Here is a 27,679-nt window from a genome sequence, read left to right as displayed (position 1 = left end):
AAATTGCAACTTTCCAACTGCATTTTGATGAAATTTTGTGGAAATTTCGAGTTCTAAAAATCTGCTGGAGGCTCCAGAACTGCTCGAAACGGTTTGAAACCGTTTCCAATCGATTTGGCATGTCGAAAATAGGGTATATCCCAAATTTTAGCTTTCTTGGTCAATTTGGTAAAATTTCGATTTTTCCCTTATTTTTGGCCTGAATTTGATTTTCAAAAATTCACCAAAAATCGAAAAACGCCCTTTGGCGCTTGAAATTTTGACAGGTGATAAATTTTTGCCTGATCTTTTGATCCATTTTTGTACGGTTTGAAAAATTTTGTGCAAGCCTCATGTTGAAATGCAAAATTTGCGATTTCAGCGTACCTGCATGCCAATCAAAATTTCCGCCATTTTGTAAGTAGGGCCACTTTCTTTTGAGTACAAGGGCTAGAAATGTTCCTTAGGACTCCCCCTTTAAGAAAAAAGTTGTCCTGGAGGATCCTTAAGCGGGGTCCCTGACTATTGGCGATTCCAGAATTTTTTTAATTTAGGATTTTCAAATCGTGAAAAAATACATTTTTTCACTAGTATCCTTGAATTTTCAATTTACCTACCCTAATCAATTGGAAATGTCAACCAACCAACAAATTTTTAGCTGCTGAAGATTAAAAGGTCTTTTGGATCGATTTCAAATTTCTGGGAAAAATCAGATTTTTCTAGAGGCTCGAGGTAGATTGGCCCAAAAATGGTGGTAAGTAATCAAATGAGTTTTAGATTTCCAGAATTGACGAAATTGTAAATGTTTTTATTGTACATAAGTGGAAAACAGCCTTCACTTAAAACTCCAAAACTGCATACAAAGAAATAAAATAAACATGGTACCAAACTAAACATCCGCCATTTAGGCGCTTAAACGTCCAACCCGAGCCATACAATGCACCTGAATTGAAACTAGACGTCCGACATTTAGGCACCTGAATGTCCGAGTCAATAATAATGTACCTGAATGTATTCAAAACAAGTAAATGGCGCGATGAAGTGCAGCGTTGCCAAGTTGAGCAGAGATGAAAGCAAAACGATCCTATATGAAAACATGGCTTACGCGAATGCCTACGCATAAATACTCCTACCTATTGTAAAATAAATAGCTACATTTTTCAACTCACCACTTTGAATTTGCCATTTAATTACTCTAAACAATTGGAAATACTATAAAACTATTTTTTTTTTAATTTAATTTTCTCACAACAATTTTTTAAAAAATGAATCATGAACTTTTATATTTTTTTTTAGTAATTAAATCTAGACAAAAAATCAAAGCAAAAAGCGACGACTTGGAATTCAGCTGGTCAATTTGATTACAAACTTCTTCTAGAGCGATTCGAAGGTTTTGGAGAAAAATCGAATTTTGCTGGAGGCTTCAAATCGACCAAAAAATAGTGTGAATCGAATTATAGAGGGTCGACTTCAGTAGGTATACTAACCGATTTTTCAAGTTTCTGATCTCTATATTTATTATTTTCTCGAAAATTATACCAATGGACTACTTATTTCCACCATTTTGAAAAATTCGTCAAAAATCGAAAACTCATCAATTCCAGTAGGTACCATAGAATTTAGTTCTGAGGTCTGATTGACATGCTCCATTTTACTGAGCTATATTTCAAATCGATCGCAGTTGACGAGTTGTAAAGGTCCCATTGTAAGTAAAAAGCAACTGTCACTCAAAACTCCAAAGCTTCGCTACATACAACAAAGGAATACAACAGAATACGAAACCAGTCGTCCGTAATTAGGCACCTGAACGTCGGGGACCAGACAATAATGTACCTGAATGTCTTTTATGCGCAGTGCAGCGTTGCCAAGTTGCGCAGAGATGGTAGCAAAACAATCCTGAACATCAAAACATGGCTTATTCTGACGTCTACTCGTAAATATTCGTTCCTAATAGGTACTATACATATTTTTTAAGCATATGGATCATTTTTTCACGAAACGGATCGAGCAAAGGTTGAAGTAAAAAAAAATATACTCATAATTTTTTTCGAAAATTCTCCTCTTTAAGCCTCATAGGCCATGCCTCTATTTTAAAGATATTCCAGCTATTTTCAATTCAAAATCAAAGTTTCTGTGGAATTTCATGCAAATCATCTAGTGGTGGATACCTAAAATTCACCCAAAAATGCTATACTTGGTGAATGAAGAAACCCCCCGATTTTTACGAAAACTGGCGAAGAAGATTATTTAGCCATAATAGAAAACTTAGATTCGAATCCGAACGTCCGAAACGAAAAAATTAATTTATTAAACAAAGTGCAGCGTTGCCAAATTGAACGGAGATAAAAACAAATCAAATCTGAAAATCAAAATCAGGTTAATATGCAGATTCTCAAATGCGATCTTTTAAACATGAGCCATTTTTCACGAAGCAGATTAAGAAAATACATTTTTTTTGAAAAGTATCCTCTTTAAGGCCGATTGGCCACCCAAGCTGTAATAGTTTCTGAGCAAACGACTTGAAATGAAAGTCTCTCCGGGGAATTTTTGGTAAGTACCAATCGTTTGATTTTTCTTCCACGAGATCCACTTGAATTTGTGGTTAGACAGATCAAAAAAATTCATAATTTTGACGAAAATATGTAGATGAGAATTATATACGAACCAAAAGTTCTCAAAGTACGTTCATTTATGAAAAAAGTGATTTTCCCACTTTCGAGCAGTGTTGTTCATGCAGTGCCTCGGTCAGCTTTCCCTCTCCTAAAAATATATCTTCAAAATGGATTTTTTTAATGCCATAAAAGTGCAATAAAATTGATGAGTAATCTTTTCGCAATCCGTAGATGGAGGAAATTTAACGCACCTACTAAAATCCATGATTTTTATTAATTTTTTTTTCATAATAAAAAGTTGAATTCGTGCTAAATAAATTCAAAAAACAAATTGGAAGGAAATGAGACGTCAAAAAAAGGATACTCAGAAGTGCCTTAGTGCATTTCCATTTCAGATACGTGACCCAAAATTGATAATAATATTTAAAATTCTGATTTTTTTGTGCACTATTAGGCAACGTTGCTTCATTGCATGTCTCCCATTTTCGGGCATTTGAACATTTTAGTTTCAGCGAAAAATAAGATGGCAATCTTTCCCTCACACATAATTTTCTCGACGACGTGTTTCTTTGCATAAATAAATACAAAGTCATTATCGTCCGACATTCTGTAAAATTTCTTGGAATTTTCATCCTCCTGCATACAATGGACATAAAAGGAAGGTTCCAAGTTGGCGGATCGTGATGTTGTTTACGTGATACCAACCTCTTTGTTATACGTGAACATTTCCATGTATGCAAAGTACGAAACCAGGCGTCCATCATTTAGGCACCTGAACGTCCGAGCCAGGCAATTATGTGTTAGAATGTTTTTCAAAGGCAGTGCATTGTTGTCAAGTTGGGCAGACATGACAGCAAAATAACCCTGAATGTTAAAACGTGGCTTGAGCTAAAACCTACTCTTGAATACTCGTTCCCAGGTATGTACTATTTTTAGGACATGGTGACATGGATCATTTTTCACGAAACAAGTCGAGCAGGGGTTCAAGTATTTTAAATTTCCTCTTTAAGGCCCATGACGGACATTTCGAGGCAATTTTCGACATAAATGAAAGTCTCCAGGGAATTTGGTACCAATCTTCTGATTTTTTTGTACATGAAAATCCACTCGAATGTGCGATTAGACAAATAAAAAATTAAGAATTTTGAAGAAAATTGGTCAGAATCATTATTTTGAAAAGAAGACCACTCAGAAAAATGTTGAATATTCCAGCCGAACAGAGATACGAACCAAAAGTTCTCGAAGTACTAATATGTTCATTTCTGAAAAAAAGAATTTTTTACATTTTCAGACAGTGTTGCTCATGCAGTGCCTCGGTCAGCCTTCCTTCCCATAAAAAATATAGTCACTCCAAAAATGAAATTTTTAATGCTATAAAAGTGCAATAAAATTGATGAGAAATTTTTTTGCAATCCGTAAGTGGATGGAGGAAATTTAGCACACCTAGTCAAAATTCACGTTCAATCAATTTTTTTCATAAAGTTTAATTCGTTCTACATAAATTAACTCCAAAAACCTATTCGAGGAAGATGAGACGTCAAAAAAAGGCTACTCGGAAGTGTCTTGGTGGATGCCCATTTCAGATACGTGATCAAAAAGTCCCCAGAATTGGTCATATTATTTAAAATTCATACCAGGCAACGTTGCTTTATTGCATGTTTCCATTTTCAGACATTCCAACATTTTAGTTTCAGCCAGAAAAAAGATGGCGATCTTTCCCTCAAACATAATTTTCTCGACGACGTATTTCTTTTCACATAAATAAATAATAAGTCAGTTATCTTTTGACATTCTGTAAAATTTCTTGGAATTTTCATCCTCCTGCATACAATGGACATAAAAGTTTCCAAGTTGGCGGGTCGTGATGTTGTTTACGTGATACCAACCCCTTTGTTATATGTGAACAACATTTCCATGTATGCAAAAAGGTCGTTCCAGGTAGGCAGGTAACCGGTTCCACGTAGAAGCATTGCGATGTTGTTTACTTGAACTACCTATCCTTATTTCTACCATTTACGCACCCTTGAAAAAGCCATGTTATAGAGAATAATAAATTTGAGTTCTTCTCAAAATCAATTTCGCGGACCCCATAATTTTTTTATGTTATAGCATAATAAAGAAAATTTTATTACATTTCCAATTGCACCAAAATTTTTGAAATCCTCAATTTTCTTTTTTTTTTAGAAAATATTACATTTTAAAAATTAGAAAATAACATGAACTCATCAAATTTTTTTTATCACCAAAGGACAATAAATTTGAAGAAAAATATACATAGACATTGGATCTAAAACTTACGAGTACATTTAAAATGTACAGAGAAACATGTCTCAAAAAGACGTGACCTATTTTATCAAGGTGAAGCTTTTAAATGCCAGTTTGAATTACTTCAGAAAAATTTAAATAATTGAAACCGAAAGAAGGAAGCATTACGAGTGTTTTAGATGACGTATTGGGCAAAAACTTGCAATTGTGAGCTTTTTACTCGACTTTTATCGAAATCAACTGATCTTTGCCCCTGAATTATTTATCCAATCATAAGCGAGTATTCGCCGAATTCCGAAGACACGAGCTTCCGATCCTGTTTATTAGGGAATTTAAGTTCTTTCGAATGGTCTCAATTTCAATTTCAAGGTCATTTCTTCAGACTTTCACTGATTTTCAAATTGTTCTGGTTGAATAAAATGTTAAAAATTGAGTAAAAATAAATTTTCAAGGATACCATTCTAAGGGAAATTTCACGACCCACACAATAAAACTTGAATCATTCAAATCCGCCCAAATAGTTTTTTCGCAGCCGCCATTTTTATATTCGAGCGCTGCAATGTCTCCAGAAAAACTCGCTTGAAAAAATCCCACATAAACTAAACAGCAGGTACATTGAATTGGTGTTCAAAAAATCGTTTACGAAACTGTAGAATTTTTTTAGTCATCTGAAGGAGAATTTAATGTTCTTTTCGAATACGAAATTTGATTTCAATGCATTTTTGGGCAAATCCAGCACCTTTGAAGTGAAAAAAATTGAAAAGACGAAGTTATAAAATGAAATTTTCTTTGAAATAAATTGAAATAATGTACCTACATTATGATCATAGCCTAATTCTCGATAAAATTTAATGTTTTTTCAATTTGTCTTGAGACTATCCATTTAAGCTTAATCATTCAGTTTTGAGGTGTTTTAGTTGAATAAACCGTCCGAAAATTTGAAGAAAAAAATTGACCTTTATTATGAAGGAAATTATGTAAAATAATTTCTCATAGACACCAAAAAAAATTCCTCAATTCCTCACTGGCCACCTTTTTCTCTAAACAGTGAGCAGCTTTTAGGTGAAAAATTTCTTTTTTCAAGCAGGACCACGTGTACGGACCTTGAAAAAAATCGTACAAAATATGGAAAGAGGATAAAATTTCCTTTCTTATGGTTGAGTTATGGTATAAAAAAATTATGGATTGGGAAATGAGACGTGAAAAAAACTTGGTGGATATCCATTTTAGATACGAGATCAAAAAGTCCCCAGAATTGGTTATTTATTTAAAATTCTAATTTTACTACATTGCTTCGTTGCATTTTTAATAATACAAAAATCCCCCCCCCCAACATAATTTTCTCGACGACGTATATTATTTGCATAAATAAATAGAAAACCGTTAACGTCCGACATTCTGCAAAATTTCTTGGAATTTTCATCCTCCTGCAAACAATAGGCATTGTATGTACCTTAACTCCAATGTTGTTGTTTACAAGCAACCCTCTAGAACACCTACGCAAACCGGTTCCAGATTGGCGAGCTAAGATGTTGTTTACGCCGTTTACACGATACCAACCCCTATATGTTACACGTAAACAACATTACCACGTATGCAAAAGGGTCGTTTCAGATAGGCAGGTAAAACCGGTTCCGCGCTAAACCGTTGCAAGTTGTTTACACCAACTACCCTTTATCCCCACCACTTACGCGCGTTAGCAAGGGCTACGTGATGTTTGGCAACTCGTTTCTCGTCCCAGTTTCTTTTTAGTCGCTCTCTCGAGTACACGTTGCTTATTGCGCTCTCCAAGTTCTTGTACGTGATGCAAATTTTTATGTTGTGCTATTTTTAATCTGTATTTTTACGCATTTATTTTTACTTCGATTATTTATTAGTAGTGTTTTTACGTACCTATTTATATTTTTATTTTCGTAATTTATTTTATTATTCGTGTTTTTATTCGTAATACGCGAATTTTTCAAAATGGAGAATACTACTTTTTCCAGTAATTCGATTCCACGTGGTCAAAATTTCGGATCGCGTAATTCCACGCAGAATGGTTCTGCTGGACGAAATTTTACCAATGATCGTTATAATAAAAACGTTGACCGGCGATCGCCTAGATTATTGTACTCCGAAGATGAAGAAGAAGAGTTGAGTTTATCTCTGGAGGATTATTACGGAAAAGACTTGGAAGCTTTGCTCAAGAATAGTTTCGAGAGTAAAACTTACCATTTCGATACACGTGGTGCTAGATTACCATCCGCTGATCGTTTATTCACCGAAGAAAAGTGGAATGTAAGTAGTATTCCTAAATATATTTCTCGATATGTTTGCATATTTTCATAGACTGATTTGACACGTGGCAAAAATGGCGGCGGAACATGGTGGTTGTATTTTTTTCTTTCAAAATCGGATTAAATGACTGTGAACCCATTTTTTTTGTCATGAAAAATATTCCATAGATCTCGCACTCTTTTTTTTTTTGAATACCTACGTCTTGAATTATTGCTTTGGTCAAAAACACGAAAAAAATAATTCAGTCAGGGAAATGATGAGAATATTAATTCGAAGACTTTTTTCCTCGCTTTAGATCCTCCGCGTCACTGCCTGTACTCGATGTATTTTCTCACGATTTTCTTCTAACCTTTTTCTGTGTGCTTTTTTGCAGAATTACCAATTATCTGAATTGCAAGACATCAAACGTGATCTCAACATCGTCAAGTCCAAGTTGGACCGATACGAATTATCCCAATGGCATAAGCATACCAAAGCCATGAATCCATCCGACAAAATCATGAGACATTTACGACGAGATGTTAAAGTCGAATTTTTAACTCAGGTATTTATATTTCCAATATCTATTTGACGATTCAATGTTTTAAAATATTATTCTCGATTTATCTTCTGTAATTATTTGTTTCTAATCTCGACTGTTTTCTGTTCGATAGGCTTGGTGCAAATTTTACGAATTAGTCAACAAGTATCAACTGATACCATCCGAAGCTCGTTCTGCAAACACGTTGTACTCGTTCCATCTATGCGAGGCTCCAGGTGCTTTTGTAGCCTCCTTGAATCATTATTTGAAACTCAATCATCCCGATTTGAAGGTAATTATAATTCCATATTCGTGAACAATATCTCTACATGTTATAATTTTTTATACCATTCATTGTCTAACCCATTTGTGATTTCTTTTCAACAGTGGTACTGGTTGGCCAACTCCTTGAATCCGTTTTACGAAGGAAACACCTTATCTGAAATGATCAACGATGACCGATTTATGCTGCAAACCATCGATCGTTGGGATTTTGGTCCTGATCAGACTGGCGACATCACTCATCCTGAGTATCCTTCGTATTTGCGCCGAAATTTCGACGATGCTCTTCCTCATCTGGTCACCGCTGATGGTAGCTTCGATTGTCAGGATAACCCCAACGAGCAAGAGAGCACTGTATCGTGGCTCCATCTCAAAGAAACTCTGATCGCTTTGAATATTCTGCGAAAAAGTAAGCACCTTTCCTAATTAAGAATGATTTTAATTTCCATTATTGTACCTACTTGTACATATTCTCATGTGTTTATTCGAATCTAACCTTATATGTTTTTTGTCTGATCTTCTAGATGGTAATTTCGTCATCAAGATGTTCACGTTTTTCGAATGCGAAAGCGTTTGTCTGCTTACACTGTTGGCTGCAGCCTTCCAAGAAATCACCGTCGAAAAACCAGCTACCAGCAAAGAGGGCAATTCCGAATGCTACATCGTTTGCCAAAAATACCGAGGCCGAGATGCCATCGCACCGTGTCTAGATCAATTACTCAAAATTGGTAAGAAATATTCCTCTTGAGGACACTGCATCGATTGAAATCCAATTATTTCGTAATAAATCACGTATTCTAACCACTTTTTTTCTTTCGTTTTTCACAGATTTGCAAACGTACCAGAAGTACTCCATGTTCCCACTGGTGACATGCAACTTGATGTTTTATCGTCAGATTACCAGATGCGCTTCTCTTTTCGCCTCCAAGCAGATGAGTGCCATCGAACGTTATATTCGAATTTATGAAAACGATCCTGAAGATCCGAAACTTCGAAAACATTGCGATTTCCTGCAGGAGAAGTTCGTCCAACATTATATCAAGAAGAATAAACTTCGACCGATCAAGTTGGAAGATAATATTGTGAATTTGCCGAAGCTTAAATATCAGGTAATTAAATTTCCATGTATTTTTGGCCCTTTCTGGGCAAGCTGAGATTTTGGGGAAATTTTTTAAAGATTGCTGGAGACTTCAAAAACGTCAAATAGCGATTGATTTTGTCCAAAAAACCACTGGTTTTATGCCTTTTTCTGAAATTTAATTTTTTCACTTCTTTCTAAAATTTGCTACCCTAGTTGGTCAAAATTCTGAACTGATCCATCTAAAATTTCACTCTAATTACTTCAAACAGTGGAGAGGGCACCCAATAAGCACCGAACAAAGTTATACAACATTTCAAAGTTCATTTTTGACCCTTCCAAAGCAATTCGAAATCTCTGGAGAAAATTTTAAAATCACTGGAGGCTCCAAAAAGGTCAAATTCCCATTGTTTTCAGATCAGGTGATCGTGTGAACATAACTGAAGATATCTTGTCAAAAAAATCACTCGTTTTATGCCTTCTTCAGAAATTTGATTTTTTCTTGACTTTTTCTGGAATTTACAAATTGGCTAAAAATTCACTTTTGAACGCATCCTCCTGAAATTTCACGAAAATGACCAGAAATGGCGAAAAGGACGTCTAATTAGCACCGACCAAAGTTTTAGGTCCCAAAGTTAATTTTTGTCCCTTCCAGAGCAATTTGAAATTTCTGGAGAAACTTGAAAAATCGATGGAGCCTCCAAAAATATCAAATTGCGACTGTCTTCAGGTCGGGTGACCGTGTAAACACACCTGATGATATCTTGTCGAGAAAAATCACTCGTTTTATGCCTTCTTCTAAAATTTGATTTTTTCACTTTTTCTGGAATTCACAAAAATTCACTTTTTTATTCACCCACTTGGAATTTAGGAGTAACCACTTAAAACGGTCCAAAGGACATCCAATAATCATCGACCGAAGTTATAGGTTCCAAAATTCATTTTTGACCCTTCCAGAGCAATTTAGAATTTCTGGAAAAAATTTAAAAAATCGCTGGAGGCTTCAAAAATACCAAATTGCGATTGTTTTCAAGTCGGGTGATTTTGGGAACAGACTTGATGATATTTTGTCAAAAAAGATCACTCGTTTTATGCCTTTTTCTGAAATTTGATTTTTTTTCACTTTTTCTAGAATTTACAAAATTGGTCAAAAATTTACTTTTTCACTCATCCTCTTGAAATTTAAGAGTAACCACCTAAAACGGTCGAAAGGGCACCCAATAAGCATTGATTAAAGTTATACGTTCCAAAGTTCATTTTTGGCCCATCTAGAGCAATTTGAAATTTTTGGAGAAACTTAAAAAATCGCTGGAGGCTCCAAAATGGCCTAAAACTACAGATTATTGAGGTTTGGGAGTTGAATTGAAGAAATTATTCACATTGGTTCTCATTTTAGTCAAAAAAAATTGTAATAGAAAGAGTTCAAAAATCATCTTCAAAACAGCTTTTTTGAATTTTTCAAATTTTTCAAAAATTGGTCAAAAAACCAAAAATGAATTTTATCATCTGAAATTTTGGTTATGGAGTTCTAAGACATACACTTATCTACAATATAGCTTGGTTTCGTTCAAATCTGATAGTCCCACTCCAAACAATTCCCCAGCGAGATAACTTGATGCCTTCTTTACTATAATATTTTGTATTCTAATCTATGTTTATTTTTCTTATGTCCAGGTGGAAAGAAAACCACCTCAAGTGATCGAAAGCAAATACCGTAAACAAGGCTCGCACGCTGACCGTATCCAAAGATCCAACCTCGTAGCCAGCGATTTACTCAAAAAAATCAACGAAGAACTGAACGACGACCTTTGCAATAATTTACAAGACCAGCTCCGTTTACCAAGAGGATGCGAAATACCCGTCGATGAAGTCGATATAACTTTTGGAAAACCCATCGAAGTCGTTCTCAGCTCTCAATTCTGCCACGGCCGATTCATGCGCATACGAAACGAAATGATCAAAGTCTACGGATATCGTAAATTCATGTAAGTACCATTGCCATATCATCAATTCATAATTTCCATGCATCTATGTACCTATAATAGTGATACAAATTTTGACGACGATTCTAACCTTTTTCTTCACATTTTACAGGATCGCCGCTACCCAACTTCCGGATACTCATCGAGATAATTATCGTAATTACTGCGATTTCTCAATCCTCTACATGCAGAAGGACTACAACACCGCGCAAAGAGAAAGCTTGTGCACGATTTACGATAAACTATTCGACCTTCGGGAAGGAGATGACTTCAAATTGATCGGATATCCGTTATTAACCCAGTTCAATATCGATGTTTTGTGCGTTCTGCGACAGATGTTCAAACAGGTCATCTTCAACGCTCCCAATGAATTATTGTTAGTCGACATGGAACTCGATATGTTGGATTTATGGAGGGACAAGTTGGCTGATATATGCGATGCTTATACATCGAGACGTGCTGTCATATCGTTCCTGCCAATTAGCTTTATAACTGGTAAATACCATTCCATGAATTCTAATTATTAGATAATATGGTATATTTTTATATTTAAAATAGGTACTCGAGAAATAATTGAGGAAAATTTTAATGACTTTGGCAATTAAATTTTTCGTTTTCCCCCTTTGGCTTGAGATGATGAAAATTTTTAAATCTTGAGGACTTTTTTTAAAACAAATTTTAACGACTTTGGAATCAAAATTTTGAAGTTTTTTTGGCATAGGATGATTATGAAAATTCTTCAAATCTCAAAAAAAATTTTGTGAACTTGTGAACAGTTTTTTTTTTGAAAAAAAATAATTGAATCGATTTTTACTTACCAAAAGTATTGAAAAATTTTCTTAATAATTTTGAATTACCAATAAGTCGAATTTTTGTAGTGTGATTATTTATGAATTATACTAACTCATTTTTTTTTGTTTTTTCGCAGGTTCGAATAACAGTTTCTACAAATGGTTGGTCGAAGCCAATAACTCTCGTTTGTACCGTGAAATTAATCATGTGATCAAGTTAAATCCCAGAGTGTAAGTAATTATTCGACGAAGACTGGTTCTTCCTTAGTCTTATATTTTTTAAATTGTTTTTTATATCAATACCATGTATTCGTTTATTACTTATTCAATGAAGACTAGTTCTTCCTTAGTCTTATTTTTTAATTTGTTTTTTACGTCAATACCATGTATTAGTTTTTTAAATTTGTTTTAAATTATTTTAACTTTCAATTTTAAACCTATAACTAACCATAGCTAAGTACCTATTGTTTATTGATCTCAATACACTTTTGTTTTTACTTACAAACTGTTATTTTTTTATATGTACTCATTAGTTATTATTAGTATCGTATGAGGTAATTGAAGGAAATTGTAAACGATCGAAGACGTCGTGGTTTGAAACTTCACCTACATCGAAATCGGGTTATCATTAGATGGCACATGGTTAAAAAAATTGATTTTTGGTTCAAATTGGGCAAAAAATGGAACTTCAATTTTAGGTAAGTAAAGTACTAACTAAGTACAGCAGTGATTTTCAATTTGCATTTCAACGAGATCAAACAAGTCATATTCCAACATCAAGATGTTCAAATAGAGGTAAGTAAATAATTATGTTTCATTAATCCTTCAAAATGAAAATTATTTTACCTATAGATGTGATAAACATAGGTATCATTGAGAGAACTAGAAAAAATGAATAGGAAAGGAAACCAACAGAAAAAATATAAAATTTTACAAATGGAAAAAGCAACACTTTTTACACAAATTTAGATAAACATTTGGACTTTTTCTTTTTGTCAATTTTTTCAAAAGCTGTACATTCAGACTATTTCTGCTGATAACAAGATTTTACTGACCATTTCAGCATAAATCAGAATTTTTTGGATAACTTGTCAAAAAAAGTCCTTTGCCCACAATATTTTGTCAAAAAAGTACAACTTTTGACAAAAAGCAGGAGTTTTGAAAATTTTTGCTAAAAGCAGAAGTTTTTTTTACGATATCTAATTTTATTTATTTCGGCAAAAAGTAGTTTTTTTTTTTGATAACTAAGGTACAAAAAAAATTAATCTGTACAATTTTGGTGAAAATGAGACTTTTTCGACAATTATTTTGGCGATAAGATTTTTGGAACATTTTGCCAAGAAACAGGTGCTGTTTTTGGCAATTTTCACAAAAAGTCAAGATTTTTTGATACGAGTAATTTTGGATTAAAACTGCAGGAATTTATTAAATTTTGGCCTACAATAGAGGTTTTTTTGTTCATTTTTACAAAAAATATTAGGACTTTTTTGATAACGCCAGAAAAAAATCAGATGTATTTTTCAACAATTACGACTAAGAACAGTGCTTTTTTTGAAAATTTCAACAAACGTTAGGATTTTTTTATAATTTTGGCAAAAAAGAGACTTTTTTGATGATTCTGACAAAAGCCGGAATTTTTGGCAAGTTTGCAGTAGCGATCTTTCGCCGCATACTATGTAACGACACAAGCAACCTTACAATAATCAGAAAGTGCAGGTGCCATAATAATATGTACATACTTCATCTCATGATTTTGCTGCAAAAACGCGGTGTGTTTGCGCGCTTAGCTCAGTCGATGAGCGTTTTGACAACCTTTTGAACACGTTTTCTAGGGTAAAATTTGACGCTCAACATTTTGTGTTCTATACATTTTTCGCATATTTCGCATAATTTGACAAAACACGCGAAAAACGCATATTTTTCAGGGTTTTTTTGCAAATATGAGCATTTTGCAGACAAAATTTCAATTTTATGGATTGGTAGGAAGAAAGTACTTGTAAAAAGACACATTTTGGCGAAAACAGTTTTGGTGCCCAACCCTTCGATTCGGAGCTGTGGCGGTTCAAAGTTTTCTTTTTAGTGTGCGTAGCACACTATTGGTTTCGCTTTGAGAAATGAAATTTTATTGGAACTGAATGTTCTCTTAAGCTATCCAACCGTTTTTTGTACCTATTGGACACCATTTGAGAATCATTAAGGCGGAGGGAATAGATTAATTTTCATTCAATTCGGATGGGTAATTGCTGAGTAATTGCAATTTTAGTTCATTATTTTAATGCATTAAATCCTAAAAAAGGGAAAAGGAGACTTGTAGAACACCTGCCGCTCATTGTACCCTGCTATACCCCCAGGCTATTCCATCACCAGCTGTGTTTCATTGTACCCTGTTACACCCCCAGTCTGTTAGCTGTAAATTCCAAGTGGGCGTGGTTTGGTGGGGCGTTTACCAAACAAATATATTATTTTAATGCCCTAACCCTCGTAGCAAAGTTGTGGCTGAGTGGTTAGGGCATGTAGGTAGGAATAGGAAATTTAGGGACCCAGGTTCGAATCCCCGTGAGGTAAGTAGGTAGGTGACGGATTTTTCGTAGGAAAATTGGATAGGTAAATGCTTTGGAGTTACTATGTAGTACATGGTAATGGGGCAAAAATAATGCTGAAACTGAGTTATGAATTATGATATCATTTGCTAACTAAAAATTCATTTCATTAATTTTTTGTCTACCTATAACCATAAGTATAAAGTAAGAATTACTTGACATGAATAATTTTTAACTTTTTACTTATAATTTAAAAATTACTTCAAAATGAGAAATTAAACTAATTTTTGTACAATTGAAACATGTAATTTTTATTATCATGATTTAGTAAAAATTATTAAAACAAAATGATTTTTACTATTGGTACCTATAGCAAAATTTATTAAAATGATAAGTTTTACTATACGATTACAGTAAAAATTATTGAATGGGATCTGGTACTTAATTGTGAGTATTTAGTTAAATTTTTTTGTAAAAATTACCCATATTTTTTTCGTGTAATAGGCAATGCAAATTCTTAACATAGGTATTTTATAAGATTTAATTCTTAATTTAGAATAAAAAGCAAGTTCTGAAAATTGGTTTGAAAATTTATAAATTTGAAGACAATGGAAATTCTAAAAAAAATAATATGAAAATTTGTATTTAGAGACGCTGAGAATTCCAAAAATTGATTAAAAGTTCTGTAAGTTGCAGATAATGTGAACTTGAAAATTATATGAAATAAGTATTGTAATATTTATGAAGAAGATGAGAATTCTGAAAAATTGGAGGCAATGTGAATTCCAAAAATTGAGTAAACGTTTTACAATTTGTGGACAATAATTATGAACTTGAAAATTGAATTTGAAATTTTTTAATTTAAAGACAATAAGAATTCTGAAAAATTAAGTATTCAAAATTTGACTATTTAGAGGCAATGTGAATTCTAAAAATTGATTGCAAATTTCCTAACTCAGCAGCAATGCAAAATTCTGAAAATTTATTGAAAAGTTTATGAAATTGTAGCGATGGGGAATTCGGGAAATCGATTTGAAATTTTGTAAATTTTAAAACAATGCAAACTATGAAAAACAACTAGAAATTTCTTAATTTAGAAGCAATACAAGCTTATAAATTATTCTGAAATACCTATTGTAATTTGGAAAATATGAAAACACTGAAAAACAATTATTATTTTGAAGCAGTGAGAGTTTCAAAAATTCTCATCACTGTGACATGGTTGATTCACTTATGCACTACCTAGATGTAATAACGGTTATAGCTGTAGAAAAGGCAGCTAGCTACGCACACTTTGCAGCTAAGCTTTGCTTAGCTGTCTAGTTTCAATTTTACACCCACCAATGCGATAAATTTTTTTGAAAAAAATCATGTTGAAAGACTGACTGTTCCCCTGGACCAATTTTTTTGAAATTTCCACACGTAGATGTGGTCTAACGTGAGGTATGGAACGCCGTAATTATAATTGCAATTACTCAAATAGCTTCTTGACTAATTGCAATTGATTACGAATATTTGTACCAAAAAAAGAATAAAAAGGGGAAAAGAGCCATATCAAAAGCAAAGCCGACCTTAGATAAATTTTGAAATTTATGTAACACCACAGGGGTTCCCAAATCTTTTCTATTGTTCAATTTTCAAATTTATTTTTCAAAATTGAACAATGGAAAAGATTTTATCAAAAGCGAAGCCGACCCCAAGTGGTGTTATATTTATCAAAGCGAAGCCTACATTAGTTTTACAATGTAACACCGGGGGGGGGGGGGTCATGAAATATTCTTATCTACAGTGTTATCTTTCCCATTTTTCAATTTCACACATTTCAAATTTGGTTATCAGGTGTTTCATTTACACATGTTCAGTACCTAGACAATGAAAGCAGGTGGTTCTGGTTACCCTTTCTGAATCCAATCCCACCCGTTATTTGTGATTCTGCTGTGCTCCCAAGAGGTTCTCTCAGTGCTTTTGGAGTCTCATTATGCTTTCAAGATATATCAAGTTGTGCACTGGAGCTTTCAGAAAACCATAGTGTATTCGGAATTGCATTGTGCTTTTTTTCAAAAACGTGTAATGCTTTTTTTCAAATTCATGTTGCGCATTTTTTTTGAAATCGCGTTGTGCTTTTTTTTTAAAATCTCGTTTTATTTTTGAATTTGCGTGGTGCTTTTTTTTAAAAATCGCGTTGTGCTTTTTTTTCAAAATTTTGTGGTGCTTTTTTTCAAAAATGTGTAGTGCTTTTTTTCAAATTTGTTTTGTGCTTTTTTTTGAAATTGTGTTGTGCTTTTTTTTCAAATTTGCGTTGTGCTTTTTTTTTAAATTGCGTTTTCATTTTCGAAATTGTGTTGTGCTTTTTTTCAAAATTGTGTGGTGTTTTTTTCAAAAACGTGTAGTGCTTTTTTTTAAAATCGCGTTGTGCTTTTTTCAAAATCTTGTTGTGCTTTTTTCAAAATTGTGTTGTGCTTTTTTTTGAAATTGTGTTGTGTTTTTATTTCAAAATTGCGTTGTGCTTTTAGCCTTTTATTTTCAGGAATCCCGTTGTGCTTTTTTTTCTGTAATTGCGTTGTGTTTTTTTTTTCGAAATTGTGTTGTGCTTTATTTTGCTTTTTTACCGAAATCGCGTTGTGCTTTTTTTTCAAAATCGCATTGTGCTTTATTTTGCTTTTTTTCAAATTCACGTGCTTTTTTTCGAAATTGTGTTGTTTTTTTTTTTTCAAAATCACGTTGTGCTTTTATTTTCAGAAATTGTGTTGTGCTTTTTTTTCGAAATCGCGTTGTGCTTTATTTTGCTTTTTTTTCGAAATCGCATTGTGCTTTTTTTCGAAATCACGTTGTGCTTCAAGTATTTTGCTTTTTTATTCGAAATCGCATTGTGCTTTTTTTCAAAATCACGTTGTGCTTTTTTTCCAAAATCGCGTTGTGCTTTATTTTGGGTTTTTTCAAAATCACGTTGTGCTTTTCTTTCAAAATCACGTTGAGCTTTTTTTGAGATCGCGTTGTGCTTTTTTTCCAAAATCACGTTGTGCTTTATTTTGCTTTTATTCGAAATCGCATGGTGCTTTTTTTTTGAAGTTGCGTTGTGCTTTTTTCCGAAATCCCGTTGTTTTTTTTCAATTTCACATTGTACTTTTTTTCCCCAAATTTGCGTTCTTTTTTTTTCAAAATTGTTTTAATTTCGAATTTGCGATGTGCTTTTTTTCAAACTGGATGTGTTTTATTTCCAAAATCGTGGTGTGCTTATTTTTTCTACGTTTTTATTTTCGAAATTGCTTTGTTTTTTTTTTTTGAAATTGCGCTGTGTGTGCTTTTTTTAAAAATCGTGTTGTGCTTCTTTTTTAAAAATTGTGTTGTGCTTCTTTTTTCAAAATCGTGTTGTGCTTTGTTTGGAAGTTGTGTTTTTTTAAAAATTATGTGGTGCTTTCAAAATCAAAATTGTGTTCTGCTTTTGAAATCCCAATTGCGTTACTTCAAAACCGCGTTGTGCTTTCAAAATCAAAATTGCGTTGTTCTTTTTGAAATTGGGTTTTACTTTCGTAACAAATAAGCTACGCACACTGTTACAGCTGTGCTAAGCGCAGCTGTCTAGTTTGTCTTTTATTCCACTCTGAATGTTCTTACGTACATACTTAGGTACAATTTTATTGTATAGGTACCTAGACCTACATATTATCGTACTTGTTCTGCGAGTACGATAGTCAGTACGCACGTATCTACATACTATCTACATATAACTACGTAGTACGTATAACTACGTTCGTAAATTTTCTAATCGTACGAATATTTTAAATTTTTCGTGCATGCTGGTGCGTCAATTTGAAGAAATATGATTCAGCGCATAAAATTCACCTATACGCACATATTTTATTGCTGATCAACGGCATGCCTTGATGTTTGCCTACATCACCTGCTACCAGATTGAATTTTTAAAAAATTATGGCTTTATCTACTATAAATCATATAAGTTAGAAGTCGAACTACCAGATTAGATTTTAAAAAAAATATGGCTTTATCCACTATAGATCAAAAAAATTATGGCTTTATCCACTATAGATCATATAGGTACCTAAGTTAAAAGTCGAAAAAAGTACGCAATGCATCGTCGTGCACACAACATAAAACGAGCAATAATTTTGATGAATTGAACATATTTATCAACGCTTAACGTTCTTGGCCCACGTAATATATTCGTATTTGTTTGAAGTTTTGTCTTTATAAAATTCGATAAAATTCAAAGAAATTCAGCATTTTATGTCGTTCAATATTCAACTATTCGTCGTCGTAACAGTGTAACTGGCTTTGAGCGCTCTTAAAAATCCACAAATTTCAAATTCGAGACATTTCATAACGCAGTAATGTCTTCAGTTCGCGATTTAACCCTAACTTTTTTCATTTTTCAAGGGTGTTTAATATTTTCGCGAGTCTGCGCTTTCACATCTGGCACCTTCGATGACAATGATTAGTAAGATATTCTTGTTGTTTCCTAACTAAAGTTCGTGCTCGTTTCCTCAGATGACTAGAAATTTTATTTTAAAAAAATTGCAACAATGTTCCACTTACGAGTATACCTACGTTAGGTCCCATGCATGGTTGACAATTCAATATACCATTACAGCGTGAAAATGTTCTCGTAAATTACGAATTTTCATTCTGCAAACTTCACTCTGCCGAAATACACTTGTTTTACAATCGAGTATTGTATTGCCGAATTTGCAAAAATATAATTTTTTGGCTGGACCTTTCATGAAAAATGTTTAGGTACTTAAATCAATTTCAGAGGTTAAAACAGCTAAAAGAAAGTGAGGTAGATAAATTTTATTCGGAGCATTTTTTTCAAAAAACTTTTATACCAAACTGGTACTAAATTTTCTGAACAACGCTGCCTTTTGTTCAAATTGTCAAGTCTCGCTTTCTGGCAAAATTACCTGAAAATTTCAATTTTTCTCAAAAGGAGGAGTATCGATAAGGCCATTTTTTGGCCCCAGACAGTTATCGACTGAACCACTCTTAAATTGTTGTAATAAATGCCCCAAATACGAATCCGTGGTTAGTTGACCCAAAATAACCATTTTTTGAGCTCCAGGGGTTTCCAAAGTTGCGAATAAAAAAATAATTTTTGGAACCACTGAGTATTATTTTCAAAAACTTTTTCAACGTAAAATATCTGAACCCGTTGAACATTATACGAGACAATTTTTCCATTTTCGACCCTCAGGGGCAGAAATTGGGGAGTTTTCATTTTTAAAAAATTTTGGAACCACTATTTTGAACCTACCCCTTTGAGCCCCCTTAAAAAGCTTTTTACAGTTTATTAATATCTGAATGACCTCCATCCCACCAAATTTTGAGCTCAATAAAGTTTTGCGCTGGTACTCAAAAATCCAAATTTCCAATTTTTGTAATTTGGATTTTTTGGGAACCCCTGGATAGCTGGAAACCTGCGATTTGCGCCAAACGTAATGTTTTGAGGTATATATTCAATAATCTATATGAAAAAATTGAATTAAAGCTCCCTGTACATTCGTAATTTTGAACCCTTTTTTTATAGCCCCCCATTTTAGGCACCCCTAAAAAAGGCGATTATGCATATTTTTTCAAATAAATTGAAGAATTTACATTTGGGACACACTAGCAAGAGCTTGATAATTTTTCGCTCGATTTTACCAGTACCTTTCAAAATTGAGCTTTTTTGGGCCAAATTCTGAGATTTTACTCTTTGAAAAAACATTAAAATCACGTTTTCATGATTTCAACGAAGTGAAATCATGAAACATACACTTCAATAATACTCCAATTTTAACCCTTCCCTCTGTTAAATACTTGGGTATCATCTTTGACAATAACCTCTCCTGGTCCTCTCATATATGTAGAAGAAATTAGATCCAAATGCTTCAAAAAAATGAATCTGCTCAAGAAACTTTCACACACTTCGTATGGTTCTGATCGTCATACCTTACTCAAACTATACCGCACACTCATCAGACCAGTTTTAGATTATGGATGTTCTGTCTATACTTATACCCCTGATAGTCGCCTATGCAGGCTAAACACTATTCAAAATACAGCTGTCCGAATATCCACTGGAGCCTTTAGAACTACCCCCACTGTAAGCCTTCTTAATGATGCTTCTGAATGCCCACTTGACATATGTAGACAATATATTTCCACATCAACATACTTGAGCATAAAATCAAACCCTGACTTCAACTTAAAGTTGGAATATATAATTCCTTTACATTCACTATCTGTAAAATTCCAATCTTTTCTCCAACAAATTGAAGAAAATATCATTAAAATACACCTCTTGTTAGTAAACCCTATCCCACCTTGGCAATCTTTTAACCGTATTATCGACCTATCCTTGACAGAATTCAACAAAAATCACACCAACTCCATCATACTTAAAAGACATTTTCTTCTCCTTCTTGACAAGTATGAAGAATTCAGTCATATATATGTGACGTGACAGGACAAAATCGACCTTCGGACCTAAAAAATTATTTTTCACTTTTTGACGGATTTTTGGTACTTGGACATTCAAAAATCATTTAAAACCACCCAGAAGTCCCTATGATTTGCATAGCTCCATATACATGGTAATCCAGTCAAAAGTGTGCTCATTTTTTTGATTTTTTTTGATTTTTTCATTATTTCAACTTTTAAATCGACCTGGAGGTGAAACAAAGCGTTCTACGAGAACAATACAACGAGCAAAGTTGTAGAGAATTAAATTTCCAAAAACTTATAAGAGGTTTATTTTTCTCCAAAATGCATAGTTTTTCCGTTTTTCTCAAAAAACAAAAACCTCATGATAATTACCATAAAATTTCTGTTTTTTGAGAAAAACGGAAAAACTATGCATTTAGGAGAAAAATAAACCTCTTATAGGTGTTTGGAAATTTAATTCTCTACAACTTTGCTCGATGTATTTTTCTCGTAGAACACTTTGTTTCGCCTCCAGATCGATTTCAAAATTGAAATGATGAAAAAATAAAATAAAAAATTGAAAATTGAGCGCAATCATGACTGAGCCCCCTGTATCAATGTAAATAACCATTTTACCCAGTGATATTCACACAAGACAGGCAAGAAACATTATCCAAGACTATGTTTAGCTCAGTTTAGCCGGAGAACCTGATTAGAACGCAAGCTCTTCCGCTAAACGAGCAGAACTGGACTGAAAACTTTAACCCCCCCATAACTCAAAAACTTATTTTCGGCTCGAAGGTCGATTTTGTCGCGTCGCGTCACATATACTGATGGTTCAAAAACTCAAAAATTCACTGGATGTGCAATCATTCATGGTGATGTATCTATCCCCATTGCTCTCCCCTCCCTTTGCACTATCCTTACTGCTGAACTATATGCAATTAAATCTGCAATTTCATATTCCCTTGATTTTTCTTTAAATAATGTCATAATTTTTACTGACTCTTTATCTGCTCTTTTACCAATAAAAAACTATAGGTCAAAATATTCACATCCTATATCACTTGAGATCATTGAACTCCTTCAACTCTTCCAAAATAACACACCCATACTATGTTGGATACCTTCACACTCCCAGATTCAAGGAAATGAGCTAGCAGACAAAACAGCTAAACAGGCACACCTCCACCTCCCCCTTCCCAACATACCAATCCCTCTATCTAATTTAAAACTCCATTCCAAAACACTAATGCATGAAGTATTTCAATCTTCATGGTCTCAGGTCCCAAGTTCAAATAAACTCAAAAGCATCAAAAACACCACATCTTTATGGAAAACTTCTGAGCAACATCAACGTAAATCTGAGGTTCTTCTCACCCGACTCAGGACTGGCCACTCCCTTCTCACTCACCAATTCATATTCCTCAAACAGCCTCCTCCATTATGCCCAGAATGCAACATCCCCCTAAACATTGCTCATTTACTAATAGACTGCCCTACCTACCAGAATGAACGCTCCAGACACCTAAGTTCTAACCAACTACAGGTCCTCCTCTCTGACAACCCTTCTCGCACAGACGAAGTTTTCAAATTTCTAATCTCAACAAAATTAGATAAAAAAATTTAAAATTGTATGTACATACTTATCTTTATTTCCTGTATAACCTAATTTTAAGCTTTTCACTCGTAAATATGAGCCTCTAGATGATAAGTTGTGTATATGGCTCATTAAATGAAATAAAATTTTAAAAAAACTTTATTTTTTTGAAAAATTGCAAAGAATTGTTGTTTTTCCCCCCTAAAATTTCTCTGCTTTTCGTAACTATTTTGCCGCGCAGGAACTGCCAAAAGTTTTTCCTCTTCTTGAAAGAAAAAGTATCATTTTTTTGCCAAAAAATTCTCGGTGACTCGAAAATTGACGAAAATTCCGTTTTTTTTCTCGCAAAATTGCTAAGAATTTTCGCTTTTTTCCTGAAATTCTCCTAAAATATTTTGAAATTTTTCAGCGGTAGAATTTGTAATGACGCTGACGGTTACAATGGTCGCACTTTTCATACAATCTGTGAAGACGTTTGCGACGATGACGATGCTCTTGGCAGCTGCGAAAGTGTTAACATAGAGTTTGATGACACATATCTAGATCACGAAATTGTACGTTGCACAAAGTGCGGAGGCAAGAATAAAGAAATGTGTGTGAGTGCAGCCAAGGATGATGAAGGTACCGATGCTGTTGTGACATACAGTCACAATTTTAGCAAAAAACAGGGATGCAGGAGATGCGTTCATGATAAAACAACGTATTTGAAGAAAACATAGGAAATTGGGTAGGTATATGTCTTGCCGTCGGGTGATGGATTGAGGGATTCAGCTAATGTTTTGTGTAATTATATAATATGTAATATGTACAATATATAGGCTGCTCCGGTATTACAGGTTGTTTTCAAAATTTAATTCGTGTTTTAATTAATTTACGGAATAGAAATTAGTATTGATTTATCTAATTATTACGTATTATTAAGTCATTTTTACATATTAAATAAGTTCATCATTAGGTATGAAGGTACCTACATTAACGTTTCATTCACAGAAATAAGTTGCTAGTTTTACATAGCTAATTACTGGGAATTAACAGATCACTTTTTCGCCACATTTAATCCTACATAGTTTTTGTGTGTTATTTTAAATTAAAAATTGTGACATTGCATTTGAAAGTATGACTATATTTTTTCCCCATGCGACCATTTATAAGCTCGCAGTTCTCGCTGGAAATACCTGCCAGTGTTGAATAGAAAAATTCTTCACTCAATTGAAAATAAATTTTTAAATCACCTCTAAACATGCCTATATCTTGAATCATTCAAAAAATATACCCTAAATCACGATGAAAAAATTGATCCCAAATCACAACAAAAAGTTGTATTTGACACCACCACCAAAAAAAACGCATACAAAATATAATTATGGGAAAAATCATTTAAATGAAAATTATCATCATCAAAAATTATTCATTCATTCAAAAAAAAATTCATTTAAAATCGCCAAGCACTTGACAAAATCGAACTGCAATCTCATCACCCATGCCAAACCCCCACCTCAAAGCCATTTAAAAATTATTTTAACCCCCCCCCCTCCAGCAAAACATTTCTGCCAATGAAAATTCAATCTCTTTACCAAATAGGTACATATCTATACAAGTGAAATCTAGAAAAACACGAGGAAAATTCCAGAAAATTGTTCAAAATACAAACAAAATAAATTGCTCAAATTAATTGAAAATTGTTGAAAATCATGCAAAAAGTGATGAGATTTTGTCAAAATTACTGAAAAATTTTCTAAACAAAAAAAGAAAGAAAGAAACTAACTTCAGTTGCATGAGAAATTTTTTGGATAGGAAAGAAAATCATTGAGAATTGTGTTAAAATATTGAAAAAATAATATTGCAAAATTTGCTCAAATTGGACCAAAAAAACACCTTATGAAACAATGTAGAAAATAATAACTTCAGAGGACTTCCTGTTGGTGTTTGAAAATCTCAATATTTACCTACTTCTCTTACTTCTTCGAACTTCACTCGATGATTCCTGACACAATTAGCTATAGTCCGACATATGACAATAGGAGTAATTGCACCCCCCCCCGCCGATCCTCCGGGACAACTTTTTTCTTAAAGGGGACATCCTAAGGAACATTTTAAAGCAAACTTGCCAAAAAAAAAAGTTGGCCTTACTTACAAAATGGCGGCCATTGTAATTGACAAGTCAGCCGAAATCGTAGATTTTGCGTTTCAACATAGGACTTGCACGAAATGTTTCAAACCTTACAAAGGTAGATCGAAATATCATGCAAAAATTTATCACCTGTCAAAATTTCAAGTGCTAAAGTGCGTTTTTCGATTTTTGGTGAATTTTTGAAAATCAAATTTAGGCCAAAAATGAGGGAAAAAATCAAAATTTTACCAAATTGACCAAGAGAGCTGAAATTTGGGATATACGCTATTTTCGACATGCCAAATCGATTGGAAACGGTTTCAACCCGTTTAGAGAAGTTCTGGAGCCTCCAGCAGATTTTTGAAACTCGAAATTCCCACAAAATTCCATCAAATTGGAGTTGTAAAGCTAAAATTTATTCTAAAAACCAATTTCAATACGCTACGAAGTACTGCAGGTGAATTTCAAGTCGTTTTGAAGCCTCCAGCGACTTTTTGAAAATTTCTGATGCCTCCAGCAGATTTTTGAAACTTTAAATTTTCACAAAATTTCATCAAATGGAGATGGAAAGCTGAAATTTATTCTACACTCCAATTTTAACACCCTCTGAAAATGACTTCTGGTGGATTTCAAGTCATTTTTGAGCCTCCAACGACTTTTTTGAAAATTACTGGAGACTCCAGTACATTTTTGAAACTTGAAATTTCCCCAAAATTTCATCAAACCAAGATGCAGAGTTGAAATTAATTCTGCAAACTAATTTCAATTCGCTACGAAGTTGACTGCTGGTGAATTTCAAGTCGTTTTGGAGCCTCCAGCAACTTTTTGAAATGTTGTATGAAGTTTTTTTTGAAAATTGAAATTTCCTAAAAGTAGCTGGAAGCTTCAAAACCATTTGAAACCACCACGTAGTCTGCGAAGTAAATTCCAGCTTGCCAACTCCATTTGATAAATTAATCTACTGGAGGCTCCAGTAATTTTCAAAAAAGTCACTGGAGGCTCTAAAATGACTTGAAACCACCTGAAGTCGTCTTCAGAGGGTGTTGAAATTGGAGTATAGAGTAAATTTCAACTTTTCATTTCCATTTGATGAAATTTTGTGAAAATTTAAAGTTTCAAAAATCTGCTGGAGGCATCAGAAATTTTCAAAAAGTCGCTGGAGGCTTCAAAACGACTTGAAATTCACCTGCAGTACTTCGTAGCGTATTGAAATTAGTTTTTAGAATAAATTTTAGCTTTACAACTCCAATTTGATGGAATTTCGTGGGAATTTCGAGTTTTAAAAATCTGCAGGAGGCTCCAGAACTTCTCTAAACGGGTTGAAACCGTTTCCAATCGATTTGGCATGTCGAAAATAGCGTATATCCCAAATTTCAGCTCTCTTGGTCAATTTGGTAAAATTTTGATTTTTTCCCCCTCATTTTAGGCCTCTAGCGACTTTTTGAAAATTTCTGATGCCTCCAGCAGATTTTTGAAACTTTAAATTTTCACAAAATTTCATCAAATGGAAATGAAAAGTTGAAATTTACTCTATACTCCAATTTCAACACCCACTGAAGACGACTTCAGGTGGGTTCAAGTCATTTTAGAGCCTCCAGTGACTTTTTTGAAAATTACTGGAGCCTCCAGTAGATTTTCGAAAATTGAAATTTCCTCAACATTAATTTAACAAATGGAGTTGGCAAGCTGGCATTTACTTCGCAGACTACATGGTGGTTTCAAATGGTTTTGAAGCTTCCAGCTACTTTTAGGAAATTTCAATTTTCAAAAAAAAGTCATACAACATTTCAAAAAGTTGCTGGAGGCTCCAAAACGACTTGAAATTCACCAGCAGTCAACTTCGTAGCGAATTGAAATTAGTTTGCAGAATTAATTTCAACTGTGCATCTTGGTTTGATGAAATTTTGGGGAAATTTCAAGTTTCAAAAATGTAGTGGAGGCTCCAGTAATTTTCAAAAAAGTCACTGGAGGCTCTAAAATGACTTGAACCCACCTGAAGTCGTCTTCAGATGGTGTTGAAATTGGAGTATAGAGTAAATTTCAACTTTTCATTTCCATTTGATGAAATTTTGTGAAAATTTAAAGTTTCAAAAATCTGCTGGAGGCATCAGAAATTTTCAAAAAGTCGCTGGAGGCTTCAAAACGACTTGAAATTCACCTGTAGTACTTCGTAGCGTATTGAAATCAGTTTTTAGAATAAATTTTAGCTTTACAACTCCAATTTGATGGAATTTCGTGGGAATTTCGAGTTTCAAAAATCTGCTGGAGGCTCCAGAACTTCTCTAAACGGGTTGAAACCGTTTCCAATCGATTTGGCATGTCGAAAATAGCGTATATCCCAAATTTCAGCTCTCTTGGTCAATTTGGTAAAATTTTGATTTTTTCCCTCATTTTTGGCCTAAATTTGATTTTCAAAAATTCACCAAAAATCGAAAAACGCACTTTAGCACTTGAAATTTGGACAGGTGATAAATTTTTGCATGATCTTTCGATCTACCTTTGAAAAGTTTGAAAAAGTTTGTGCAAGTCCTATGTTAAAACGCAAAATCTGCGATTTCGGCTGACCTGTCAATCAAAATGGCCGCCATTTTGTAAGTAAGGCCAACTTTTTTTTTGGCAAGTTTGCTTTAAAATGTTCTTTAGGATGTCCCCTTTAAGAAAAAAGTTGTCCCGGAGGATCGGCGGGGGGTGCAATTACTCCTATTGTCATATGCCGGACTACTACTCTTACAGTTCGAACAGGCTAATTTCTTAAATAATTCTCACATCTTCCACCATTATTCCCCTACAGTAAAAGGTCAAAAACAAACAACACTAGTCGTACTAAAAACACCACCCACACTAACAAAAACTTCTCCCAAAACTCGGATTCGCTCCGCTCAAAAGGAAGCTTTTACGCTCGTCAGGGGCTGTCGAACAGGATAATGTTAGCTTAAAATGATCGTATGAAAAAATACTCGGCATCTCGGAGTAGTATAGAGAGGAAAAAATGATAAAAAGAACGAGTATTCGGAAGAGCTAGGCAGAAGCCCGGTAGTGGGCGTAGGGCATATAAGAAGAAAAGTACGTTTAAATAAAACTTTTCCAATGAATAGCTTTTTTATCTGCGTAGTTAAGTTGAAAACTTGCTACGAATATGATGCTTATCGTTAGTTTGTTTGGCGAAACTGCAAGAAGTCTTGAAAGTTCTCGCATTATGAGAATCAATTTCTGCTTTAAA

At 33.8% G+C, this 27,679-nt stretch overlaps 2 protein-coding genes across 2 annotated transcripts in view; one reads left to right on the top strand and one right to left on the bottom strand.

The window, feature by feature from the left end:
- The window catches only part of LOC135848027 (uncharacterized), a 623,146-nt gene that overhangs the window by 479,743 nt on the left and 115,724 nt on the right, over nucleotides 1-27,679 (bottom strand). The gene's annotated exons all lie outside the window — the stretch shown is intronic.
- Nucleotides 6,505-12,286, top strand: LOC135848660 (cap-specific mRNA (nucleoside-2'-O-)-methyltransferase 2-like). The gene is made up of 9 exons (XM_065368612.1): nucleotides 6,505-7,136; nucleotides 7,510-7,680; nucleotides 7,790-7,948; nucleotides 8,044-8,347; nucleotides 8,463-8,666; nucleotides 8,767-9,047; nucleotides 10,691-11,001; nucleotides 11,111-11,493; nucleotides 11,927-12,286. Exons 1-9 carry the CDS (start codon nucleotides 6,822-6,824, stop codon nucleotides 12,022-12,024), a joined length of 2,226 nt encoding a protein of 741 aa, XP_065224684.1. The 5' UTR covers nucleotides 6,505-6,821; the 3' UTR covers nucleotides 12,025-12,286.

Source organism: Planococcus citri, chromosome 5 (assembly GCF_950023065.1).
Source record: "Planococcus citri chromosome 5, ihPlaCitr1.1, whole genome shotgun sequence".
Classification (NCBI taxonomy): Eukaryota; Metazoa; Arthropoda; class Insecta; order Hemiptera; family Pseudococcidae; genus Planococcus; species Planococcus citri.
Note: the sequence above shows the minus strand (reverse complement) of the source record. Positions and strands in the feature narration are given on the sequence as shown.